The sequence below is a fragment of the Mobula hypostoma genome, chromosome 16 (assembly GCF_963921235.1).
Source record: "Mobula hypostoma chromosome 16, sMobHyp1.1, whole genome shotgun sequence".
NCBI classification, from domain to species: domain Eukaryota; kingdom Metazoa; phylum Chordata; class Chondrichthyes; order Myliobatiformes; family Myliobatidae; genus Mobula; species Mobula hypostoma.
The window spans coordinates 31,427,217-31,451,140 of NC_086112.1; the positions used below are offsets into that span (position 1 = coordinate 31,427,217).

General features: G+C 40.4%; 1 protein-coding gene across 1 annotated transcript in view; it reads left to right on the forward strand.

Moving 5' to 3' along the window:
• Positions 1 to 23,924, forward strand: part of LOC134357317 (sorting nexin-24-like) — a 163,013-nt gene that overhangs the window by 124,554 nt on the left and 14,535 nt on the right. The window contains exon 4 of the mRNA XM_063068716.1: positions 22,338 to 22,432. Coding sequence (XP_062924786.1) covers positions 22,338 to 22,432 — 95 coding nt within the window. The remainder of the gene's footprint in view (positions 1 to 22,337; positions 22,433 to 23,924) is intronic.

The window sequence follows — 23,924 nt, forward strand, 5'->3', positions numbered from 1 at the left end:
GCATGTGCACTGCATCTCTTCCTGAAGTCACTGACCAGTTGTTTTGGTGATATTGAAGGAAAGGTTATTGTCATGACACCATCTCCTTTCTGTACTCTAACTCATTGTTATTTGAGATGCGGCCCACTAAGCTGGTTTCATCTTGTAGATGGATCTAACCACACAGTACATGTATAGGAAGCTAAAAGCTTGTGAAGCACCAGTGTTCAGAATAATCACAGCAGAGGGTTGCTGCCCATTCTTACTGATTACTATGATCTCCTAAGAAGCACTGTTTTGGACAGTAATTAGTACACATTTTTAAATCTAAAAATATTCTAAGCCATTCTTTTCATCTTTTAAAGATCTCTGTAATAACCACTTGATGCCTATGTATCATTCATGTATTCTGTACACATGACTCATTCAAGCCTCAACATTTATAATTGTACATTAGAACACATCAGAACTACCCTCTACCAGTCTTTTCTCTGTTCCAGTTAATTACTACTAAATGACTGATCCCTTTTACCTCTGCAATTTCTTTGAATAAATTGCAGTCTTCAAAATTTTAGCTAGTTTTCTCTAGAATGACTTGTTGAGCTTGTTGGTGCTGTCACAATGCTAGAGGTTCAAAGGCTCATTTATTATCAATGTATACAACTCTGAAATTCTTCTTCTCCAGGTAGCCATGAAACCAAGAAAGAAAAGAACGACAGCACGATCATCAAGCCCCAAATCCCAAATCCCAAATCCCACCTCCCCGCAAAAAAAAATTGAACAAAAAATAGAACGGGCACATCAACTCCCAAATCCCTCCTCCCACACAAAAAAATCAAACAAAACGGATCAGGCACATCAACCCCAAAATCTGTCTTTCTGTGTACATAAAAAAGAACAAAACGGATCAGGCACATCGACCCCCAAATCTCCAAACAGCAAAACCCGGCTCCAACAGTTCCAGATTCACCTTCAAGACGAGAAACAAATGTGAAAGACATAAAAGAAATTAAAAAGATGATCTGTCCAGAAGATGTTGACCAAATGAGCGTTGTACACAGGTGCCACCTTGACCAGAAGTCTGATTAAGATCTTGGAATTTCTTATGCTACTGTAACATACGTAATTGATTTCTCCTTGTTCCGTTTAATCTTTCTACACCTGTTGACGTGATTCTCCAACTGAATTGGGTCATGCCTACCTGTTTTCATTTTACAATATTTATTCGTATCCAAAGAATCACCGATGTTGGGATTCTTCTTTTACCTTGGGTGTTCTTAAGGAACTGTCACTGGCCACCTACTTCCTTTCAACCGTGTGCTACCCCTTGGCATTGTTATTTGAAAACCCACAGCTTTATTTCATCACCAATTTTCTCAACTCTTCCACAGCCTTCACATTGTCACACTGCTTGTCTAATGTTATTGGAGCAGAAATGTCCTAAAGATTGGGAATGCCAAATCCACTGTATATTCCCCACCGCAAACCCATTCCCTAGTTGGCAATTCCGTCCTACTCTCGACTGCCTAAAACCGAACTAGACGACATACAACAGTGACAGCGAATCTGTGGAGTGCAAACTTATTAAATTACAGGGCTACATCCCTTAGTAAATTTGTGTCTTTGCATATCGTATTTGACACAACCCTACTGTTCTGTTTTTGCGGTCTGTAGTTAGAGCATCCATATGACTGAGCAAAATCTGCATAATAGAAATAGTTGTTTCAAGTTTCACTGCTATTTTATTCAGCAATTATATTGCTACAGAATTGTAAATTATTGCCTTTGATTTCAGATTTGCACTTCATTTTATGTCTTTTCCAATATGATTTGACATAAACCTCTATTTGATGTGTACAGCTGGAATATCTAAATGGTATAACAGGGCCAAATGCAATGCTGTTTCAAAGCATTGTGGAGTGTTAGCTATGTTTTCAAGTTCCACTAATTTTATTGTATCTGCATCTTTATGATAGTCTTGATTATCCCGTATGTGTTGCTCTATCTTGGAGATTAAAATCTCACTGAAGTTGGGAGGAAACGTATTTTATATTGCAGATGAGTAGAAACCTCACTGAGGTGCTGAGAGGAAAGTAAGAATTTTAATAATATTAGCAAATTAGTTTGCATATGCTCCATGGGATGGAGTGGAAGAGAATTTCTTAATTTGTTACTGGATTATTTTGCACTGTGGGATGGCTCTGCCAGAATATTGGAATACGAGAAGTTGTTCAAAATTCAAAGTACATTTATTATTAATGTAAACATTATACAACCCTGCGATTCGTCTCCTTACAAGCAGCCAAAAGCACCATTTAAAAAAAAGACTGACAAATACCCAATGTGCAGAGAGAGAAAAAAAAATCAAATTATGCAAACAATAAAAGTAAGCAACAGCGTCTAGAACAATAGTGAGTCCTTGGACACGAAGCCTGGAGCAGCCGGAGCAGGCCTCGGTCTCAGTTCAGTCCTTAGCAGAGTAAATATTACAGAGACCGCAGACACGAAACCCGGAGCAGGCAGCCTCGGCCTTGGCCTCAGTGCAGCGCAAAGCAGAGTAAACGTCACAGAGCAGTGAGCTGAGCTGGCCCAACCCTCACCTCTGGTCCCAACACCCTGCCTTTTCAATCCATCTGGTTTGGCATTTAAGTCGTCCAAACGTTGATTTGCCTTTAGGTGTGGCACCACTGGGGAGGATTTACTGTCCACAGGTGGAAGCAAAAGGAAAATTACAGGGTATATCTGGGAAAAGTTCCCATTCATCCATAACCAGAATGGCTAGAACTTCTTTATTTGATGACTCTGCATATGCAGTATTAGAAGACATACAGATCTGGGAAATTGAAATACCATTCAGCTGCTATTACCTTGAGTTTGCTATGTGTTATAGAGCCAGCCAAAATTAATACAGATGAAAACTTTAGGAATTGCATTCCAAAATGGTGGAAATCAGAACTTGGCTAAAAGAAATGTTAGATCTATATTCTTTGGAGTTTGGAAAAATGTGGAAAGACTTTATTGAAACGTTAAGGGCACCTGACAGGGTAGATGAGATATTTTCATTGGTAGAAGAGTCATAAAAAAGAGGACTGTTATTACAAAATATAGACAGTCTTTTAAAATTGAGATTCATGGGAATTTCTTCTCACTAGAGCAGTCGGTCTCTGGAATTCTATAACCTGATGGCTTGTTGAGGCTAGATCACTGAAGATATTGAAAGCATAGGCATATAAACGTTTAAAAGTTTGGGAATTAGGACTATCAGGAAATGGCACAAAAGAATTGAGGCTGCAGACAAATTAGTATGATCATATTGAAGGGCAGGGTTTGAGGGGTCTATTTCTTACTCTTACCAACCCATCTGAAATGTGTGCCAGCATTCTGTTGTCCTCACCTATTGACTCTTTTTCATGTACAGGGACTTCAAAATTCTTTTGTGCTTCAACTTTGCTGTTTTTCTCTACTTAAATAATATAAAGAATATTTTATAGTGATGGAAACAAAGATATTCCACTGGTAGTAATATATTTGTGGTAAGGGACAGGTAATCTGTCAGCCAGCTACACACTGAGATGTGACCTCAGAGTGGATGGCGTCATGGGAAGAACATAAATTCCATGAAGTACTACCAGAACCTGTACAGATAACAGATAAAAGGAGTCTGGTAGATCAGCATATTCCCACCTATTATATATATTAATCTTATTTTATGTTGTATATTCAGAACTAATTATCTCCAGGGTAAAATTATGCAAAAAAAACTTTGCGAATATCTCTGCTGGAAGTTGCACCGTCTCGGATCGCAAGACCCTGCAGCGGATAGTGAGGTCAGCTGAGAAGATCATCGGGTTCTCTCTTCCCGCCATCACAGACATTTACATCACCCGCTGCATCCGTAAAGCAAACAGCATTATGAAGGTCCCTACGCACCCCTCATACAAACTCTTCTCCCTCCTGCCATCTGGCAAAAGGCACTGAAGTATTCGGGCTCTCACGATCAAACTATATAACAGTTTCTTCCTCCAAGCCATCAGACTCCTCAATACCCAGAGCCTGGACTGACACCAACCTACTGCCCTCTACTGTGCCTATTGTCTTGTTTATTATTTATTGTAATGCCTGCACTGTTTTGTGCGCTTTATGCCGTCCTGGGTAGGTCTGTAGTCTAGTGTAGTTTTGTGTTGATTTACATAGTTCAGTGCAGTTTTTGTATTGTTCATGTAGCACCATGGTCCTGAAAAACGTTGTCTCGTTTTTACTGTGTACTGTACCAGCAGTTATGGTCGAAATGACAATAAAAAGTGACTTGACTTGACTTCTGCTAAGCAATGGATTTTTGATTGCTTAATCAAAGGAACTTCATTTTTCTGATAGCTGTTCAAAGTTTGGTTTGAAATGTGTTGATACCAGCTCAATCAAGGTTTTGATTAAACACAAATTTACGGCACAAATACATTGTAATGCAGCACTAAATCTTAAATTTTATTGAGAACACTATTGAATAAATATCAGAGAAAGAAATATTGTCCGCTTCCAAGAAATAGTGTTCAGTTTCTTTTTAAATTAAAGTGTGGATGTGTTTATGCATGTTTGTTGGCAAGTACAAACAAAAGAATCTCTATTTGCTTGCAATAAATCAGCATCTTCCAAAAGGTTTTGCTCTAAGTCAGAAGTTACTTCTTAAACTGTACAAATGGCTCTCACTTTCCAGTGGAGAGGGGTAGGTGTGGTTTATATTCCGAGAAAACAGGCTGCACCATGATGTGGAGCATGTGTCAAAGCACAGAGATGAAAAAGGAAATTTTGTGTTTATTTAATTATTTGCTCAATTTCATTCCTTATCTCAAATTTTTGGGTAGCGATTTGTGAATTCTGTAAGGTGATTTTCTGTTACCCGAACGGCCATAACACAGGGCTTACCTCTGGTTGTTTGAAGTCAGCATCTTTTTTATTATCAAATACTCTGCGTACATTTGACTTACATCGTCTTCGTATTGATTAGGATGTCTATTGTTTTCTCCCCCTCAGTCTATCATGCAAACCAATCCATTAACTCTGTCTACATTTCCGGCTACCCCAAGAAAGCAGCCAACATAATCAAAGACCACCCTGCCCACCCCACCCCCAGTGATTCACTCTTCTGCCCCTTCAATCAAGCAGAAGATAGAAGAGTTTGAAACCACATACAACTAGACTCGAGCACAGCATTTATATCACTACTATAAGACTGTTGAACAGATCTCTTATACGATAGAGATAAACGCTTGATCTCTCATTCTATATTGTCATGACCTTGACCTCTCATTCTACTTTGCTCTGCACTTTCTCTGTTACTGCAACACTATATTTTGCATTTTGTTATTTTTTTTTTCCTTTTTGTACTACCTCAACAAATTTGTATTTGGAAGGATCTGTGGATGGCATACAAAGCAAAGCTTTTCTTTGTACCTTTTCCAATAATAAACCAATTACCCCGTTGGTTTCAATCTACTCATTTTGATGATATTGTAGCTCATTAGGTAGCTTTATAATCCCTACTGAAACAAGCTAATTTGCCTTTCTCTGTAGCTTTCCATGCTCCCTCTTATTTGTTTACTCATGTAAATAGTTGATATTCAACATTATTTATTCATATCCTCTGAAGTTAGGCATGTTTCTTATAATCCATTGATTTGAAGTTACCTGTTGTCACAAAAGGTTAAGAGTCTGATATCTGATAATTCAAGGGAATACATTTTAATGTAGATTGACCTTCTTTTGTGGCTTCTTATGCCTTGGTCTCTGAGTTTCTATGCCTGCTTAATAATTTATTCCTTTATATCCCTTGTTCACTCTTTTGAGGCCCTGTGTCCTCTCTGGTTGCCTGACAAATACATTAGCACTGTCATTGCATTCATTTAAATGAGCTGTGGTTGCTGCCTGTTTGCAGAACTTTATCCACTTACGCTATTGGTTTCAATTTAAAACTATTTCTGTATTCTCCATGAAGAACTGTGGACATCCCTGAATCAGCAAGAAAAATATTTAGCAACTTGAAAATGTGCAGAGAAGCTTAAATGCTAATAGAGAAAAGATCCAAAGGGAATTTTTAGGAGTATGTGTGATATATATTCCCGAATGTGTTGAGTGAGCATTTGAGGGTTAACATAAGAGGAGTGTTTGATAGCTGTGGGCCTGTACTGGCTGGATCTGATTGCAACCTATTAAATATTGAAAGGTCTGGATAAAGTGGATGTGGAGATGATATTTTCTATAGTGGTGGAGTCTAGGACCAGAGGGCACAGTCTCAGAATTGAGGGATGTCCATTTAGACAGATCAGCCAACTAGTGGTGTAGTGGGATCGGCAAGTGGTCCCAAGTTCAAATCTCACCAGTTCCTTACACCCTTTCCATCCGTGCTGAGTTGAGCATTGAGGCAGGAACTCAGCCTTGTGAAAAAACAGACAAAATGCTAAGGAAACAGCAAGGTTTCCACTCGATGCACCACAAGGCACAGAGAGGAGCAACAACAACATTTAGAACAGAGATGAGGAGGAATTTATTTAGCCAGAGGGTGGTGAATCTGTGGAATTCATGGCCACAGATGGCTTTGCAGGCCAAGTCATTGAGTATATTTAAGGGTACAGGGAGAAGGCAGGAGAATGAGGTTGAGTGGAATAATAAATCAGCCATGATGAAATGTTGGAGCAGACTCAATGGGCTAATTCTGTTGTTTAGTCTTATGGTCTTATGTTGAACAGAGGGAAGAGTGTAGGAATCCTTGGAGAAGTACTCATTTTCTCATTTTAGAATGGTGAAACTGAAATATGACCCAGGTATCTTTTAAGAAAGTTTGGCGGTTGTATTGTGGCACATGATGAGACTTAATTTGTTGTTTCTCTAGTTAGTAGCTTTTATGGTTGCCGAACAGCTTCCAATCCATGATGACATAGGAAGGTCAATTTTTGTTTGAAAATGTTTTAGTAAGAAATGGTTTTGAAATTTATGATGATGTGAGAGATAAAGCTGGAGAGAATAATCCATTGGAGATTATTTATAGTGTGTTTATGCTGCAATAAGATCAGTAAAATTTACTTCATAAACGGAGTTTTTGACTTTGCTCGCCCAGGGAGCAGTGGATGCAACTCACTGTCTTTTGTGGTCAGTAACATGCAATTGTCCTCTTTTCAGCTTTTCATAGTGTACAAGTTATGATAGAAAATTGTGTACCTCCCTGCAGAAGACATTGCTGGATTCCCGAAGGTCCAGGGTAGAAATAACAAAGAGATAGAAATCTGGGCGCAATGTGACCATTGTTAAATCTAGAACACTGATTAAATTTTAAAGTTTTCAATCTCAATGAAGTATCTAAATGAGCAAATTACATCCTACAGCTAGGTAGGTTTCCTTTTTGCTTCCTTTAAAACTAGAAGTGGATGAGTGAAGTAGTCTGGGTTTAAATTTTGAGAGTTTCACATCTCAACTTGCCACTTGATTTGAAACTGCCTGTTTTTGATGCTGAAGATGGACGCCACCATGTGGTACCCCCAGGAGATTCTGTAAATCACACTCCACATTTTCCAAGACACACACAGTGCTGGAGGAGCTCAGCAACTCAGGCAGCATCTATGAAGGAGAATAAACTGTCAAAATAGCGTGCCAAAACCCTTCATCACAATCTGATAAAGAGTCACAGCCCAAAACATCCACTGCCTATTCCCCTCTATAGATGCTGCCTCACTTGCTGTGATCCTCCAGCATTTTGTGTGTGTTGCTGAAGATTTCCACCATCTGCAGAACCTTGTGTCCGTATTTCCCATTTGGCTTGCTTCTAGGTGCTGAGTGACAGTGGCTGGATTCTCGGATATTTTGCAGCTTTTAGCTACAGGTTTAATAACATGAGAAATAGGAGCAGGAATCAGCCATTTGGCCCGTCGAGCCTGCTCCGCCATTCAGTAAGATCATGGCTGATCTGGCCGTGGACTCATCTCCACCTACCTGCCTTGTCCCCATAACCCTTAATTCGCCTAATATGCAAAAATCTATCCAACCTTGTCTTAAGTATATTTACTGAGGTAGCCTCCACTGCTTCATTGGGCAGAGAATTCACAGATTCACCACTCTCTGGGAAAAGCAGTTCCTCCTCATCTCCATCCTAAAATTGTCTATTGTTGCAACATGTACCAAGATACTGTGAGAAACTTGATCTTGCAAGCCATCCATATAGATGATTTCAAAAGCATAAGTAGGGCCGGCTGGTGGTGCAATGACAACAGCGCCGGAGTCCGGAATGAAGGTTTCCGGGTTCGAATCCAGTCAGGACCGCTCGCGAGTGCGCTTTCCATCCGTGCCGGGTTGAGTGTCGAGATCGCAACTCGACCTCGTAAAATAAAGGGAAAAATACTTGCGAAATGTCTGTGTGAGGAGTGGCGCCCCACACAGTCTCTCTCTCACTCCGCACCTTGTAAAGGCATTAAAAAAAAGAGACATCATCCCACCAACATCGCACACGCACGCACGCACGTGCACAGACGCATTCGCCAAAAAAAAAATCAAAAGCATAAGTACTTTGAAATAGTACAAGAGAAAAGCGGTAATGGAATGCAGAATATAGATACAGTTACAGAAGGTGCACTGCAGGTGGACAGCAAGTTGTACGGGCCATGATGAGGTAGCACGAGTTCATCTTCAACAAACAAGAAGTGCATTCAAGAGTTGTATGATATTGCTTTAGAAGCTCTCCTTTCTGTTTTTGTGATTTTGTGCTTTCAAATCAGCAAAATTTAAACTTGTAGATACAAAACTGAACTTGAGCACAGCACAGGAACAGGCCAGTAGGCTCAGGGGGGTCTATGCCAAATATGATGCAAACTAAACTAAATACTGTATCTTTTGCCTGCAGAAGATCCATACTCTTCTACTTGCTGAATTTTCATAAGATCGTAGATATTGGAGGATAATTAGGCCATTCAGTCCATCACATCTGCTCTAACATTCAATCATGGCTGATTTTTTTTTCAAGCCCATTTTCCTGCCTTTTCCCTTTAAACCCCTCACCAATCTCAATGACTTGGCCCACACAGGCCTCTGTGGCTATGAGTTCCATAGATACAACACCCTTTAGCTAAAGGAATTCCTCCCATCTCAGTTTTAAAGAGTCATCCCTCTATTCTGAGGCTATGCCCTTGGATCCCAGACTGTTCAGCTAATGGAAACATCCTCTCCTGCTCTACACAGGACTCTCGGTATCTGGTATGTTCCCCCCCCCCCACCCCCCCACCACATGATTCTTCTGACCTCCATCAGGTTCAGGCCCAGCAGAGATGGGCAGCTGCCTTTTATTGCTGGGATCATTCTTGAGAAGTTCTCTGGACCCTCCCCAGGCCCAGCACATCCTTTTTAGATACAGGGAGTTAGCAGTATGGAAAAGGATCATTTCAATTATGATCTATTTTAAAAGGCAAATTGGATTCTTTTTGGCTGGTCTGCAGTAACTACTTTTGAGCCAGAGAGCAACAGATAGCCATACATATAGACAATAGACAATAGGTGCAGGAGTAGGCCATTCGGCCCTTCGAGCCAGCACTGCCATTCACTGTGATCATGGCTGATCATCCACAATCAGTATCCATTTCCTGCCTTATCCCATAACCTTTGATTCCACTATCTTTAAGAGCTCTATCCATTTCTTTCTTGAAAGCATCCAGAGACTTGGCCTCCACAGCCTTCTGGGGCAGAGCATTTCATATATCCACCACTCTCTGGGTGAAAAAGTTTTTCCTCAACTCCATTCTAAATGGCCTACCCCTTATTCTTAAACTGTGGCTTCTGGTTTTGGACTCACCCATCAGCGGGAACATGCTTCCAGCCTGCAGCGTGTCCAATCCCTTAATAATCTTATATGTTTCAATAAGATCCCCACTCAGCCTTCTAAATTCCAGAGTATACAAGCCCAGTTGCTCCAATCTTTCGACATATGGCGGTCCCGCCATATACCTGGAGATCTGTAGGTGCTGAAAACTGGAGAAAAATACATGCTGCTGGAGGAACTCCCACTCGTCAGACAGTGGAGACAATGGGATTGTTGTCATTTTGGGAAAAAAGACCTTGCCTGCAGACTGAGAATGTACACTCTCAATCCTGACGCTGGGTCTCGATCCAAAACTCATCTGTCCCTTTGCCTCCACAGAGGCTGCCTGACATGCGGAGTTCCAATAGCAGCTTGTATTTTTTTTCTCCAAACACCACAACAATTGGGATAATAGAATCATAAAAGAAAGGGTAGAAGAATGTCTTCAAGTGACTATCAGTAAATTCAAAGCTGCTCACTGTGCCTTGTACATTCCAAGAAGAAGAATCAATGGTTGTGCAGATTATTAATGGAATTCACGGACACAGCAAATGACTTTCCTCTCCTTTCCGCCAAACAAATAAAAAGTAAATTGAGGAGAAAAAATGCTCGCTGCCACAAACATTTTTCAGGGGTAGCACCCCATGTTTTAGTGAAGACGTTATGGTGTTTTTATTTAAATGTGTTACTGAAATATTTTGAAACTCTGGAACTGTTTAAACATAATATTTCAGTTTCAAGTCCTGTTTAATAGCACCTTGATTTCTCAAAATCAAAAATGTATCTTGCTGAGCGACTGAGCAAGGACATTGATTAACAATCACTTTGGCATCAGGACCACTCTCTAAATTCATTTTTTTCCTTGTTTTGCATATTTTATTGATTTTAAACTGGTAAATGAGCATCATGTGGATGAAGTGAGGTTGAACTGTTTACACACACAAAAAAACCTTTCAATAAGAAAAGATGCATGGGTCATACTATCAGTACTATTTTGCTGCCCCAAGCAGATGGCATTCAGCTGGTATTGATTTCTTCCCGTAGTCACAGAGCAGCTCACAGCTGGCCATGTTCGCTGTGATCTTTTTTCTTCTTCTGTTTCTATCTTGCTTCTCACCTTATGTTTGCAAACCTTCGCATCCAGTTGTAGCAATTCTTTAAAGAGGCCTTGATGACCTTTCCTCAATTGATCTGACTTTATAATAATGATCGCTATGTCAACGTTTTTGCAGAGATAGTTTAAATCAGCTAAATCTCTGATTTGTTTGAATGCTACTCTATTTAGGTTGAAGAAATTCATGGTATCAGCCGGATGCTTTAGAAGTACACCAGCTATTTTTTCTGCGTATGAAAGAAACAATGCCAGGAAGTGCGTATAAGACCAGAAGATCTAGGAGCAGAATTAGACCATTTGGCCCATGGAGTCTGCTGCGCCATTTTGTTATGGCTGGTCCATTTTCCCTCTCAGCCTCAATCTCCTGCCTTCTCCCCGTATCCCTTCATGCCCTGGCCAATTAAAAATCTATTGACCTCTGACTTAATTATATGTAAAACTCTAAATCTGTGAGTTTTTAAAATATACTTACACGTGTGTGGAAGGAAGGAACTTGCACGCATAAAATGCCTTAAATCCCATTATATTTAATAATGAATTCTTATTGATTTGTGACTTAAACGTGGCTTCCAAGTCTCACACAGCTCACAGTGGCGCTTTTGTTAGGTACCTCCTGTACCTAATAAACTGGCCACAGAGTGTATGCTCATGTTCTTCTGCTGCTGGAGCCTACTTCAAGAAGGTTTGATGTGTTGTGTGCTCAGTGATGGTCTTCTGCATGCCACTATTGTGACGCGTGATTATTTGAGTTACAGTCGCCTTCCTGTCAGCTTGAGCCAGTCTGGCCATCCTCCTCTAATGTCTCTCATTAACAATGTGTTTTTGCCCAGAGAACTGCTGTTCACTGGGGGGTTTTTCTTTGTCTTTCAACCATTCTCTGTAACTCTAGAGACTGTTGTGCGTGAAAATCCCGGGAAATCAGCAGTTTCTGAGATACTCTAACCGTCCTATCTGCCATCAACAATTGTTTCAGGGTCATATTTTTCCCTATCCTGATGTGAGGATACGTCCTGGGTGATCGGAGTCCTCAATGATGGATGCTGCCTTTTTGAGGCATTGCCTTTTGAAGATGTCCTTAATGGTGGATAGGCTAGTGCCCATGATGGTGCTGGCTGAGTTTACAGTTCTCTGCAGCTTTTTCCAATTCTGTGCCGTGGCCCCTCCATACCAGACAGTGATGCAACCAGTTAAAATGCTCTCCACGGTACATCTGTAAAAATCCATTCGAGTCTGATGACGTACCAAATCTTACCAAACTCCTAATGAACTATAGCTGCTGGCACGCCCTCTTCATAATTGCATCAATATGTTGGGCCCAAGATAGACGTTGACACCTAGAAACTAGAAATAATTGTACATGTGGCACAGTACGGTGGGAGTAAGAGGGAATCAGGTCAGTATCTCTGTTCTGATTTTTCCAAGATATAGCAGCCTATATCCTTCATCTTTCTCCAATACTTCAGGTCACCAGGCTACAGATAGAGGATATCTTTCTGAGGAAGATTGACATCATGGAGGTGAGGGGGTGCTCAGTGCTGTCTAACAGCTTCTCACTCGCTGCTGCTGGAGAAAGGTGTCTGCGTGTGACCGTCTCTCTCTCCCTCTTGCTTGCCGCTCCCGGATTCCAATGGTCTCTCTCCCTTGATGCTATTGGAGGATGGTGCCAGATTTCTGGGTCTTGGGCAAGGTTTAATCGACGTGGTTTGTGCATTGGACTCTGTAGTTCACATTATAGTGTGTTTCTGATTTCTGGTTGTCCTTTTTTTTGTTGCTATTTTGATCAGGGCAACCTGCAGAAAGTAAACTGAGCTGAACTGATTCAGTGTTTTATTTTCTGTGTTTATCGCTTGATTTTTTTTTTGTTGTTGTTTGCATGATTTTTTTTGCATGTGGGGGAGAGGTGAGTGATGCTTTTCTTTGAACTGATTCCATGGTTATTCTTTGTTTTGTGGCTGCTTTTTGGGAAGACGAACCTCAGGGTTGTATACTGCATACGTACTTTGATAATAAATGTACTTTGAATCTTTGAATAAGGAAACGTGCCACAAAGGGAAGATGAAAATATTCCCTCTACCGAATATAATGTGTCCATCAGTGAGATAAATTGCACAGTATCACAGTGGCAATTCAAGCCCACAGATCTCGTACACTAATCACATTAGTCCATCCATCGGTACGACTGCTTTGGAGGTAATGCAGAATATTCACGTCTGATTCCTTTTATCCTAAAAAGTAAGATCAAAATATCAGCATTCTATTTATTGTGTACTTGCTGGACAAGTCTTGGCAGGATCTCCCATTTTCAGGAGAGCTATTTGGTGATCAGTGTGGAGGTCTTGTCAAGGCCTGTCTGGTATTTACAAGTCTGTAAATGAGTTAATATGGAGATCTTCCAAGTGGGTCCTGTGTCAATGTACAGTATATTGAACGATGCAGCCATAGTTCGGCTCTGATGTACTTCCACATATTTCATTAAGTTGTTCTTGAGCTTACTGCCCGGTGCAAATAGCAACATACTCCATCTCTTCACACCATGCAACATTCATGAAATATTCAATAGGGATACATTTTAAAATTGTATTTCGTTTTAATGTCACAATGAGTTGTGTTGTTTTTTTTTTCCCTCAAAAGCATTTTCAGGTAATTAATTTTTCTGTGGTGTTTAATTATTTGGTACTATTTGTATTCAAATCAATTTTAGACATCTGGTAGGTTAGCATTAGGTGGTATCTGCCAACAGAAAACTTCTCTTTTGCAAATGATGTAATTAGTATACTTCTGGACTTCAAAGATTGAAGAACGCAGCACAGTAGCAAGTGCATTAACCCCAAGAACATTGAAATCCCCATGCCAGCTACAGTATTCGGTTCTGACTTGGACAAGGCACCTGATGTTTAGAGTAATTAGTTTCAATGGGAATGTCAGCAGTAATCTCAGGAGCTTTCTCTGATCCCTTGTTTTTGATGTGAAGAAAATATCACTAAGACAAAAATCGTGGAAACTTATTGCATAGTTGAACATTCTTCACCGTGGCAATGATTTTGCAGTGACAGAAATGATGATGGGAAACAATGCATTAACTTAACCTATGGATGTGGCATCCCTTTAGGTGTTCTGCTTTCTGTTATATCTGATGGATTCACCAGGTGATTTTAGTTGTTCGGCAGTCTGGATGCTGTGTTTTAACAATAAAGGGAAAATGGCTTTTGTCTATCTCATTGTATTGTGTGGGTGTATGCTTATGTTTATAACCATAGATTCCATCTCCCACCTATACTGAAAGCAATCAGCTCTGAATTTGCACTACTTTTTCTTATTTGTCTACTAACTTCTATTTGTCATACTATATATCTGGCATCCAATATTATTGAGCAGAGATTTCTTGCGGTAGACCAAGCCCATTGTTTGTCAGCCATAATCATAAACTCAGCTCCCTGTCCATCATTCCTATCCTAGGAAATTATGTGGAGCTGAGCCAGGTGGAGCAGAATCTGTCACAGAATTGAATAATTAACCACATAACCACTACCGGCAATTTTCACCTTTGTGTTACTTCAGCCTGAAAAGCCCCTTTCTCAACACATCTGCCTTTGCAGCCCTTGTCCATACCTTTGTTATGTCAAGATCTGACTGTTTCAGTGCTTTCCTGTATACTCCACCCCCACAGCCCTCCAAAACCGCAGCCACATTTTAACTTACCATAAGTCTCGTCATGCTTCTGGTCAATTATCTTCAGTGGTTCACATTTCAAGAATACTTCAGTTTTATAACCATCCTTTTAATTGTTCTGTGATTGTCACATTTCCTCTAAACCTCCCACGAACACCTCCTTCCACTATCCCCATCGCTGCAAGTCATCTTGGTCCCACACTGATGATTTCCTACCTAAACCTTACCAAATCATTATCTTTCTCTCCCCCTTTAAGATTATTCTTAAAACCCTCCGGCTTTGGTCAAGCTTTCGATAATCAGTTCTGATATTGGTAATGTAGCAGTTACTGCAACACGATTACAGCACGATCGACCCAGATTCAATTCCCGCCGCTGTCTGATAGGAGTTTGTACGTTCTCCTTGTGCCTGTGTGGATTTCCTCCGGGTGCTCTAGTTTCCTCCCACATTTAAAAGATGTACAGGTTAGTATGGTTGCATGGGTGACATTGAGCGATGCGGGCCGGTTGGGCCAGAAGGGTCAGTTTCCATGCTGTATTTCTTTCTATGGTTTGGCACAAATACTTTGTTAAAGGTTTGTTTGGTAGCATTTATATTAGGTGAGATATTTCCTTATGTTAGAGCAAGTATATAAAATAGAGCTTTTGTTATGGTTATTGACCGGCGTGCTTCTCTAGATTGTTCTGGGTAGTTGGATCATAAATAATTCTTGAAAGTTTCCTTGAATAGAATTTTAAAAGTTTTAAATGTAAATATTGACTCGCTATTTTGCCCAAATCCCTCCAAACTGAAATGTTATTGATGTTAGCTTCTTGGATAAATAAGATTCTGTACTGTGAGTATTTTCCAGCGAGTCTTACTGAAGTTGCTATGTTTGTTTACATAGCAATGTTCCTGGGAACTGCTCAATTCTGTATCCCTTACTACAGTTTTCAATTAATATCTGTTTAAGTATTCATAGAGAATTTAGTGATAAAATATTTTAAATGTAGTGGGTGAACTACAGCTTCTAAATTTAATGGAAGCATTATCTTACCTGGCCAAAAGTGACATTTACATCTTGAGTTGCTACATTTCTACGACGTGGAAAGATTTATGTGATGATAAATGGATATTGTTACTCCGGATATTAAAAATTATTTCACACCAAAGTTTTAATCCTGAAGTGCTGATTTTTGCTTTATCCTCAGAAGGTTAGCGGAGTTATCCTGTCCAAGTTTTCAGTGAGATGTTTGGTGGTATAATTGGCTGATGTAAAGGCCTGAGCCTAAATATAATGCCAGCATTCGATTTCCCAGTGTCGTCGGTGAAGATCTATCACCATTTATGTTGACTTTAGTGACAATTCTCTTGCAGTGAAACTCGAGGGAAATCATTACAGTGTTTATGCCTCTGCCTTGTCGGACAGAGTTATCCTGTGATATTTTAACGTATTTTCTCCCGCATGATGGCATCTAGCTGAGGTTAAGTCAGAACAAGTCCCGCTGTAATATGGTGACTGCATTTTACTCACTGAAACAGAAAAGAAATCTGACAATTAGATGCACAGAATGTCAGGGATGGGACATGTGCAAGTGATCAGGGACTTCCACAGCGAGAGGAGAATTAAGAGGCTGATTCTTAAAAAATTGAGGCTTTCAGGGGTAACTGTACAGGAAAAAAAGATCAATATGACAAAATTAAGGCTATTGCGGGGAGAGGAACAGGGATCAATATTCTTTGCTTGTACCCTTGTATCTCTTTCGCTTTTTTAGAGATCTATTTTTAAGACATCTTTTGTGCACTTAACTGGTTTTTGAAGATTATAGATGAAATATTTTTTGTAATGTCTTTAAATGTAATTCATGTTTTATAAGATTATATCTGCATTATGGTGTGAGGTTTCATTGGTAAAAGGTGATTTTCTTCACTCTTTTATATTCTGAGAAATTACACTTTCTAAAGGTTGTTCCATATCTAGCTGTTTGGATGACACTGATTAACCATTTAAGTTTCATGTTTTTTTCTTGTTTCATGTCCTCTGTATAACTTCCCTCCCTGAGTCTGACTCACTACTACCAACATTTACTTCTAAAATTTTGCAGACTGTGCAAAAGTGTAACATTGCACACCTCAACAGATCTGAACCCTCAAAGCTTGAATAGAAAATTTACTGAGATTTCACATACATTTTATTCTAAAGTTCAGAATACTGCAAGACAACTTGTTACAATTTTACAGAATTTCCTGCAAGGAGTGGCAGTCCTATTAGTAAATACTTGCACTGAATACTTCCACTGTGATTCTCCTGATCAGCCACTGTAACTACAGAAAAGCAGTTGGAGCCCCAGATTGATGTATAAGCGGGTTTACTGCTGATCTTCTGAATTTACAGCAGTTGATTCAACCCTGGAGAAAAGTCCCTCCAGCTTGGTCAATTTTAAAAATAATGATACAACATTTGTAGATTTAGTTCTTTTTAACCCAGAATATCATTGAGTGTATGAATAGGAATCTTACAGTTGTATTACTAACAGAATCCTTAGAGAACGCATTTTCCAAAGTATGAGTGACTGAAGCAACAATTATGGAAATGTTTTTGATTCTTTGCTTTTTTTTTGCATTTGGACAATATGGCTGATCGGAGGACTGTACTAAAATGAGGCTGATGCAAAACTTACTTCAGGGACACATCCATGTTAAGCTATGTTCATCTGTAGAGGAGATGGTGACTATATGACTGAACTAGTCAGTCACCTTTACTGCTACTGTGGCATGAGTATTTGACGAAAGGTTATGCCAGTGTGCAACAATATTAATGAAAGTTAAGCGCTGAGGGTAAAAGTAGGCTCTTCTGGCCCTTTGAGCCATGCTGCCCCAGTAACCTCCAGTAAACCCCTTAACCTAATCACAGTACAATTTACAATGACCATTTAACCTACCCAGTACACCTTTGGACCGGGGGAAGAAACTGGAGTACCCAGGGAAAGCTCATGCATTCTATGGGGAGGTCGAACAGACCCCTTACAGTTGGCGCCAGAATTGAACTCTGAACTCTGAACTCTGGAAAGCTCCAAGCTGCAATAGTGTCATGCTAACTGCTACGCTACTGTGGCGCCCTTGGCAGTTGGTTAAAATGAATTAAACATAATACCTGTACATACTAAACATCAATTTCACACTTCAAGTATGCAAATGAGAGTGGTGGTTTCATTGACAATTTTTTTTTAATTTGTTCAACAATTCTTAAGACCTGCTCAATGTCATTCGAGTACAGATGGAGTATGTGACCAGTGCATTGTAAACTGATCTGTCAAACTTAACAAACAGCCCACCTTGTTAACGTTCCTTAAATCCGGCATTAATGACCCAAAGTAAATCCCTGAGCACTCACTGGCTACACTTTATCTTTGTTGCCATGATAAGCCTACATTTCAGAAAATAAAATAACAAACCATTATCAAATAAAAAGCGAAAAGAAATGTAGGTTTTCTTGCTGTAACTTTTTGATCATCTCCATCCATGAAAAACAGCTACCATTTATGCAATGTGTGTGATTCTTACTGAGGGTAAAGTAGATTGAAATATACTTTAGAGGAAATTAAACTTAGTTTTTTAAAATTCATTTTTCAAGATCTGGACATTGCTGGCAAAACTAATGTTTATTGTGGTCTCAAACTGTGTTTGAGAAAGTACTAGTGAGCTTAATCCATTGCAGGCCATCTGCTGAGTGTTCTTCCACAGTGCTGTTGGCTAGAGAGCTCCAGGATATATATGGAGTGATAATAAAGAAATGTGATGTACCTCCCAATCAGGTCAGTGTTTGATCTTCTGTTCCTTCCTAGAGGTAGAGCTTAAAAGTTTAGGAAGTACTGATGCTGTATCCAAGTCTTATTTCAACTGTTTATACATGGCTCAGCAGTTAAACCAAGACTGTAAAAGTGGTTTGAAGAGTCAGCCAATATCCCACCAAGTATTCTGAATAAGATTGGTTTTATTGAATGATCTTTATTTGTGGTGTCTACGTTGAGACATCCAAACGTGCAGTGAAATGCACAACACAGTCCAAGAATTAGCCCGCAAGTGTCAACACGCTTCCAGCACAACCATAGAATATTTATATTTTTGTATTTATATTCTAGGTTAAGATAACTGTACATCTTTGGAATGTGAGAGGAAATTGGAGCACTTGGTAGAAACCCACACAGTCACAGTGAGAATGTTACGGATAGCGACAGGAATTGAGCAGTGATCGCTAGTTCTTGTTGTTCCTTTTCACAGCTTGTAGTGCATCAGGCAGCATTTTTGCCATTTTCGGAGCATTTACGAGGCCGAGTTGCTAGCTCAATGCTCAACGCAGCACGGATGGAAAGCCGGCCGGATTTGAACTTAGAACCAGACGCTTCGAAGCCTGGTGCTGGTGCCACTACACCACCAGCCGGCTGAGTGATCACTGGTGCTGTTTAGCAATTGTGCTAACTGCTACGTTTCCGTGCCGACCTAAGTTTGATGCCATGTCAGTATTAGGAAAGCCTTTCTCAGCTTAAGTTTTCAGTACAGATACTCTGATCCATAGATCTAGTATTCAGAAGATCATGCTCCTTTCAAAATTGAAAGTAAATTTATTATCAAAGTACACATACAACCCTGAGATTCATTTCCTTGCATACTTATTAAATCCTCCTCTACAGTCCAGAGAAGTCTTGTCAGAAGTGGTCTTCATGGAAGAGTTGCTGCGAAATAGCAACTCCTCCAAAGTGGAAGCAAAGCTAAGAGACTCAGCGACACACAAGGACTGAGGTGCTGAACAAAGGCAGCAAGTCCTTGAGTCTGAACAGGAGGCAGTTTGTCCATAGAAGAGCTGGATGAGTGTCTGCAGCCAACAGTGAAGCACAGCTGAGGTTCCTTGCAGGTTGAGGCTGCTTTTCTGCAAATAGAATTGGTGAACTGGTCAGAATGAAAATTCTCAATGCTGAGACCTTTGAAACTTATGGAAGTATTTTGCCAGTGAACTTCAACAGGCTATTTAATAATTGACCTTGCAGCACAACCCCATTTGATGCCTTTCTCACTTACCCATCGCCTCCTTCTGATGTCCTTCCTTCCCCTTCTCCCATGATCCAGTCTCATCTCCTATCACATTCCTTCTTCAATCCTTTACCTTTTCCGCCTATCACCTCCCAACTTCTCACGTCATGTCTCCTCCCCCAACCACCTACCTTCTTGCTCACCTGAATTCACCTATCACCTGCCAGCTTGTACTCCTTCCCCTCTCCCCCACCTTCTTATTCTGGCTTCTTCCCCCTTTCTTTTCAGTCTGAAAGAAAGGTTTCAGCCCAAAACATCAACTGTTTATTCCTCTCCATACATGCTAACTGACCTGCTGAGTTTCTGCAGCATTTTGTGTGTATTTCCATAGAATGCGCTCTCAACTTTACAGACTCTCAAATACCTTCACTTAGAAAGTCAGAGGCAACGGATGTATGGCTACACCAGCAGTTACAGTTTCACCTCCCAGTGACACATCATCTTGTCCCGGAAATATATGGCCATTCCTTCATTATCCTGGAATTCCTTACACTGCAGCACCAAAAGTACTTTTACCACAAAGACTGCAGTGGCTTGCAATCATTTTGTCAAGGGTAGTTGGTTGGTCAATTCAGGCAGAATTGTCAGCAACATTTACACCCTAAAGCCAAAGAGTGGTGAATCTGTGGAATTTGTTGCCACACCCAGCCCTGAGACACCAGCCAAAGTCATATAGTTCCAAACAATTGGTTTATTGATTATTACAGAATGTCTCCCTGGTGCTTCTCCCTCCCTCCCCTTAGATGCTCTAAGTAATTCCCCAGCAAGTTTACAGTGGAACTCATAGGTGATATTTCTGCTCTGCATACGTGAGTGCCGGTCATCCCTGCTACTTTGAAGTGTAAGAGCCCCGGGTTACGAATGGCCTGACTTGTGGAAAGATGACTTCACACAAATTCTCCCATACATTTTTGAAGCATTGTTTAAACAATAACAAAATGTTTAATTACTAACTGGATACTGGTATATATTCTGTTAGTTTAATATGGATAGTATTAGACTGATTAGATTAGATTCAACTTTGTTGTCATTGTGCCGAGTACAGATACAAAGCCAATGAAATGCATTTAGCATCTGACCAGAAATGCAAAGAATAGTGTTATTTACAAAATAACTGCGAATAAAAAAGTGTTACAGCACACAAATATAAAAGTACTGAGACAGTACAATATGGATACAATACTGCTTAGCGCTGTGATGTGAGTTTCAGCAGTGTCACAGCCTCAGGGAAGAAGCTCTTCCTGTGCCTGCTGGTGCGGGAGCGGAGGCTCCTGTAGCACCTACCAGATGGGAGGAGAGTAAAATGTCCATGGTTAGGGTGAGATGCATCCCTGATAATGCTTTTCGCCCTGCCCAGGCAGCGCTTATGGTAGATGTTCTCAATGGTGGGCAATTGGGTGCCGATAATCCGCTGATTATTCAGTAAAATGAAAAAAAAACTATAGCAAGAGTATGTAGGGTGACACAGCGGATATAGGAAATATTTCTGGCTCATGGAGAAATCGTCTTATGGACAATTCTCAGGAATGGAGCTCTTGCATAACCCAAGGACTGCTTGCATTTTGTACCTGATGCAGCCCGATAATCCTTTTCTCCATTACCAACTATCAATCCTCTGCAAAGCAATCACACTTATGTTTGGTAATTAATGTTTATTACACATGACATTCCAGCCAATATTTTATTGTTCCAGTCGAGGTATTGGGACTTTGTCAAGGTTGTGCAGAACCAGCAGCTGTAGTCTCAAAGAGTTAGGAAAGAGCTCTCTTACTTGGCCATAATCAGTTTATCATATAAATTCCATGCCTCATTTCTGAATCCTTGTCTTACTACAAGTAGAACTGCACTAGCTCATAAGGAAGGTACAGTGATAGATCTCTCAGTGAACCATCTGAGTTTAGAAACCAGTACATAAAAGCTAATAGGTCCTATATATAACTCCATTCTCAGTTCATCCTTAATGTTTGTTAAGCATAGGCATTGCAACTCATTATTGAGTTCAGACTCCTGAGTTGGATCATTTGTTTGCCCAGTCAGTAAGCTCATTGTATCCAGTATTCCCAAGCGGCTTCCCCTCCAAATACAGCCCTGGTAATGTCAACTACAGTGGTCTCTCTCAGGAAGCACAAGACTGTTGATGCATTGCTCTTCAAATGTATCCAGGGTGCTCCAGCTCACACAATGACCTGTCACGACTACCTTAGGGCAGTCAGGGATAAGCCAAAGTGCCTGCTTTGCTAATAAAGTCCGCACCTCAAGAATGAATTATATAAACTATTCTATGGATCAGTTACTTTGTTTTAAACATCATGCATTTCAAATTCTTTTTCTTCTATTTGGCCGGATCACTTCCGTAAAATGGCACACTTTTCTTTGTATCTTGATACACATAATAAATCAACACCAGTGGTTCAGCGGCATCAGCACTGGGCTTCGAGGCGGATGGCCTTGAGTTCGAATCCAGCCAGTTCCCAACCTAGGCAGCAGCAGTATCTGCGCGGAAGAAAGGCCTGGCAATCTACTTCTCTATCATGCCAGGAAAACCCTGTGGACGACCACACTATCCATAGTGTTGCCATGAGTCGATGGCACTCAACGACAACCAAGTTTTCATACACATTCTACTAGTAGATGTAGATCTACTTCAGTATGTTGTTAATTTGTACATCTTTTTACAGACAATTCTGATTGAAAATGAAGAACTGCCCAAGATATTCTTGGATTTCCTGAATATTCGTCATCTTCCTTCTCTGCCAAAAATTGAAAGTTGTGGGTAAGTTGAAGGCTTACTTTAAAATGACTATCTGTAACAGCATGGGCAAGATGTTCTTTAGTTAATTGCAGTGTAGAAGTCAGCAAGATGCTGAGGACAAATATCAGCACATCAGACTTCCTACTCCACTGCTCGGCTCAGCAGAAGCTCAGTCATGCTGAGCAGTGGCATAGGAAGTTCGATGTGCTGATATTTGTCCTCAGCATTTTGCTGTATCAGCATATTTGGTTCCTCAACTTATTTAAATGGGATCAACTGGCTGGATTGGTAATTATTTTAATTTATTGAATTGGCATGTCCTTGTTGAATTTCTGTCACAAATATATTTTAAGTACATGTTATTAATGTTTCAATTGGAATCTATTTCAACTTGGAATTGAGTTTAAGAGCCACAAGGTCATGTTGCAGCTCCACGAAACTCTGGAGTATTGTGTCCAGCCTCATTACCGGAAGGATGCAGAAGCTTTCGAGAGAGTGCAGAGATTTACCAGGATGCTCTCTGGATTAGAGAGCATGTCTTAGGAGGAAAGGTTGAGCGAGCTAGGGCCTTTCTCTTTGGAGCGAAGGAGGATGAGAGGTGAATTGATAAATGTGTATAAGATAATAAGAGGCAGTCGGTTCTTCTTTCACGGTATAGAAATGGCTAATACTTGAGGGAGTTATTTTAAGATGATTTGAAGAAAGTATAGGGGGAATGTCAGTGGTAGTGTTTTTCAAAATAGTAGGTGCATGAAACGGATGCCAGGGGTGCTGGTAGAGGCCGGTATGTTAGGGGCATTTAAAGGACTCTTAGATAGGCACATGTATGAAAGAAAAATGGAAGGCTATGTAGGAAGGAGTGTTAAATTGATCTTAAAGTAGGTTTTAAAGGTCGGCACAACATTGTGGACTGAAAGGCCTGCACTGTGCTCTATTGTTCTGTGTTAAATGGAAACACACCTTGGTCCATGAGTCCATGCTGATTATCAAGAACCCATTTGCACTAATCCTTCAATCATCCCTTTTTATTCCCCCCCAAGATTCTCCACAACACCCTTTTGTTTATTCATTCTAGGAATGTGGGCCTTGCAGTCTGATCTGGTATTTAAATTGCAAAATTCAAGTCACATTTATTACCCAAGTACGTATACTATACACAACCTCGAGATTTGCCTCTTTGCAGGCAGCCGCAAACAAAGAAACCCAATCGATGAAACCCATTTGAGAAAAAGACTGTCAAACACTGAATGTGCAGAAAAATAAAACAAGTCGTACAAACAGGAAAAGTAAGCAAATAACATTCAGAACTGAACTTCACAACAGTGAGTTCACAATCAGGAAGCTAACCCTTGGGTCATTGCTCGCTTTCAGACCCGGGCCTGCCGCTTCAGAATACTCTCAGTCCCAGGCCCCGAAGCCTCAATTCAGCCCGTCCCCGACCTTTCCAATTCGGTGCTGCACTTAAATCGGGCAGTTTCTGCCATTGTCATTTGAATGCTTAGGTCAATTCCAG